At 41.6% G+C, this 3913-nt stretch overlaps 1 protein-coding gene across 1 annotated transcript; it reads left to right on the forward strand.

Moving 5' to 3' along the window:
- The first annotated feature begins 1145 nt into the window (after nt 1-1145).
- On the forward strand, nt 1146-2950 carry bhlhe22 (basic helix-loop-helix family, member e22). The gene has a single exon (XM_053488165.1). The coding sequence runs from the start codon at nt 1239-1241 to the stop codon at nt 2040-2042; it is 804 nt and encodes a 267-aa protein (XP_053344140.1). The 5' UTR covers nt 1146-1238; the 3' UTR covers nt 2043-2950.
- Nucleotides 2951-3913: the final 963 nt, after the last annotated feature.

The raw sequence follows: 3913 nt of genomic DNA on the forward strand, positions 1-3913 counted from the left end.
CCCATTTTGCTGGGTTAAATTAACCCAGCATTTAGTTAGTCCAATAGTTACCCAGCAGCTGGGTTAAAAACAACCCAGATTGGGTTGTTTTTAACCCAGCATTTTTTAGGGTGAAAAAATATTTATTGATAATTTATGATCATTATACGATCATCATTTCATATGCTCAAACAGATGATGAGACGTTTTAAAGAAAATCTAAAAGGTAGTAATAAAAAGTTTACAAAAAAATTGCATGAAGCGACAAATCATATAATTGTATTTGATCACACTAAAGTATCTTTCCCTGCTATTAAAATATATAGACTATGTAAAGTTTTGGGCATGAAAATATGGTAAATATTTTGTAAGACAGATCAGTAAACATCAGATGTGAACTGTTTGTAATGTAATTAGTGTGTAATTTGTGGACATTAGAACGAACATTTCATGGATATCCAGAGCATCATACACAGTATAAAATGTAAAAAGAAAAATATGAATATAGTTAAATAAAATGTACCAAAGCTGAAATTATGGGGAATAAAAGACAAAAACACACTCAGAGAAAAAGGCTACAGAGACACAAGATCACTTTAAGAATCTGTCCTAACTTTGTAGTGAGGGACAGAAACAGAGCTCCTGCTCAATACAGTTTAATTCCGTTATTTAAAACATTAACCTGATTGGTGCATCTACTCTACTCCAGGCCAATCAACTTCATATTAATAAGCAGCCACGTGTTGCCAGGTACTGACTGTTCCTTGGCACTCTAACCAGGTTTCATTAGGTTTTTCTTTTTTCCAACACACGGACTATACCAGAATTGTGTTTTTTAATATATATATGTATATATCTTGTTTTTACTTTCACTGGTTAAAAATAAAACCTGGAGTGTTTTTTTTCCCAACTCACCACTAGACTCTGTTCAAATCTGGCAACCCGCAGCCCGCATGGAGATAATGATGTAAAGACTCACCCCCTGCTCATGATGATGCTGATGATGATGATCGGTGGAGATTTGGAGTGGGAGGGAGGAGGGTGGGGGAACACGGTGGATGTGGATGTGGACACAAGGGCGCGCATTTAGGAGGAGTCTCCGCTTCCTCGCGTCTCACTTTTTGATTTGACAAGTGAAGATTCGCGCTTCACATGACACACGAGAAAGTAAGAGAAGGAGAGAGAGAGATTGAGTTCAGTCTGCGGGGATAAAACAAAAAAACAAAACAAAACAAAACAAAAAAAAGCAGACCAAAACTATGGACAGGAGGACGAACTTTGGGGACGTTTTTCACAAAACTCTAAGCGTCTCGGGTAAAAAGATGGACTCGTTGCGCGCTCCCGGGTCCGAGCCGCCGTGCAGAGAGCGCCAGTCTCCGCTCGGATCTTTCGACCCGCTGGACTCGGACCCGCTTCAGGCTGTCGGGGTGGGAGGGGGCTCTCTGGGCCTCCCTGGTGTCTCCATGCGGGCGCAGTACGGCGGCGAGGGGGTGAGCGGACAGAGCAGCGGCGGGGAGCAGAGCCCGGACGACGACAGCGACGGCCGGTGCGAGATGATGCTGCTGGCGACGGCGCGGGACGCGAGGACGGGTTCTTCTTCCGCGGCAGCGGGGGGAGCGGCCGGGGCGTCGAGCGCGAAGTGCGAATCGGGCGGCAAGAAGAACCGCGAGCAGAAGATGCTGCGGCTCAACATCAACGCGCGCGAGCGGAGACGCATGCACGACCTGAACGACGCGCTGGACGAGCTGCGGGCCGTCATCCCTTACGCGCACAGCCCGTCCGTGCGCAAGCTCTCCAAGATCGCCACGCTGCTCCTCGCCAAGAACTACATCCTCATGCAGGCGCAGGCGCTCGAGGAGATGAGGCGGCTCGTGGCGTACCTGAACCAGGGCCAGGCCGTGTCGCTCGCACCGAGCCTCAGCGCCTACGAGCAGCCGCCCGCCGCCGCCGCGTACCCCCCCTTCCCCACCGGAGCCGCCGCGGCCTCGTCGTGCCCCGACAAGTGTGCCCTTTTCAACAGCGTCACCTCCAGTCTGTGTAAACAGTGTACCGACAAGCCTTAAAACACACACACACACACACCTACACACACACACACACACATCCTCTGTGACACTCAACCCTGACGCCTGTACGCTGCATATTTCATATTCCAAACCCGGATTCTCAACTTTTCTTACGTCGACTAGGATTTCAGCAGATCTGCCGCAGTGTGATTGTTTTCTGTTCTTTTTCTTTCTTTCTTTCATTCATTTTTTTTTGTTTAGATACTTGATATCTAAACAAATATATATGTGTGTGTGTGTGTGTGCGCGCGCGCGTGTGTGTGCTTGCGCACACCAGCGAGTATGTATGTATATATAAAGTAAGTGCTGGTGCGAGTGAACTGAAAGCTATAAAGTCTATGTGTGATTGCTGAGAGAGAATGGACATTTTATTTTATGGGAATATGGACCCTGAGACACAGTGAGACACAGTGAGACACAGTGAGCTGCTCCGACCTGGCAACATGTGAGCATTCATTTTACTTTGCCTGCACGATTTGTTTTTGGGATCTCCTGTTTAACTAATGGCTGTCCTGCAATAATAATAATAATAATAATAATAATAATAATAATAATAATAATGTGCTGGAATTTTGCGTCCATGTTTACGTTTTGTTGAGTACCGATGGAGTAAAAATTGCAGAAATTATTGTGATGATGGACTTATTTATTCTTATTTTTTCCCAGAACATCACCATTGTGCAGGCTGGTTTGAGTTGACTTTGGTTTGATTTTAGATTATTACATCAGTGTTTTTGCTCTACACCAGGCTTCTTTCTTTATTTTATATTATTTTCCTCCACTCTCATGCAGCAGGCTGTGAATGAGATTTGGGCTTGGGGCTTGTTGTCAGGTCATCATGATGAGCACTGCAGATACTGTACATCCGGTTCTCTAGGACTGCACAGGGCCATTTGTATATGTTGATGTCCTGGAAAAAAAAAGCTTTATTAAAATATTTTGATCAAACTTATACTTTTTGCCTGATTGTTTGGTGTGAAAGAGATGAACACCTGCATGTTCTGACTTCCAAACAAAGTTTTTTAAAAATGTAATTTTATTTTATAGAACAAAACTTCACAAAAAATGGTATTTTAATTTAAGTTGTATAGCCAATATGGTTTAAAGTTTTTATGAATGAAAGAAAGATGGACTAACTAATGATAGTGAGTTATCGATTGTCTTAAGCAAAGAAGAAGAGAATGAGCCTAATTATAATCATTGAAACAATTTTCATGACAGTCTGTGTGTCAGTGTGTTAATTGGAAAACAACGAAGTGCAAAAAAACTGTCGAGTGCAATCATTTAACGAAACGTGTCGTTAAAGCAATTAAAACCTCGCGCAGGTGATTAGAGAATGTAATTATTCACCGGTTTAATTGGGTGTGTTTAATCACGACATCATCGCTCCGTCTCTGAAGTCCGACACTGTGTGTGTGTGTGTGTGTGTGTGTGTGTGTGTGTGTGTGTGTGTGTGTGGCCAAGAGGATAATTTTTTTTATAAACTTATTTCAATATGTATAAACAGTATAGAGAGAATGAAATCCAAAAATAATTTATCTGACTGAGAATAAATGTTATTAATCGCATTAAAGTGTGGATTAATGAAAATACAAATCTGGTTAAATCAATTCGTTTTATTTACTTCTTATTCTTCTTATTCGTTTTTTATATTAGCGTATTTATCAACTTAAAAAAAAAGCGTTTTTATCAGCATAAATGCATTTGTTATAAAAGGTTTTCTCCCAAAAAAAATTGAGCTTGATTTTAGTTATTATTATTATTATTATTATTATTATTATTATTTATTGTTGTAACAAACAGCATCTTCCTGGAGCTATTCGAGTGCACTAAATATTGTATATTTAATTTAATCATTTATTTCCGAC

Source organism: Clarias gariepinus, chromosome 26, assembly GCF_024256425.1.
Source record: "Clarias gariepinus isolate MV-2021 ecotype Netherlands chromosome 26, CGAR_prim_01v2, whole genome shotgun sequence".
Taxonomy (NCBI): Eukaryota; Metazoa; Chordata; class Actinopteri; order Siluriformes; family Clariidae; genus Clarias; species Clarias gariepinus.

Excerpts from the sequence above, each read along its gene's own strand:
- bhlhe22 (XM_053488165.1), top strand. The coding sequence starts at position 1,239 with ATGGACAGGAGGACGAACTTTGGGGACGTTTTTCACAAAACTCTAAGC.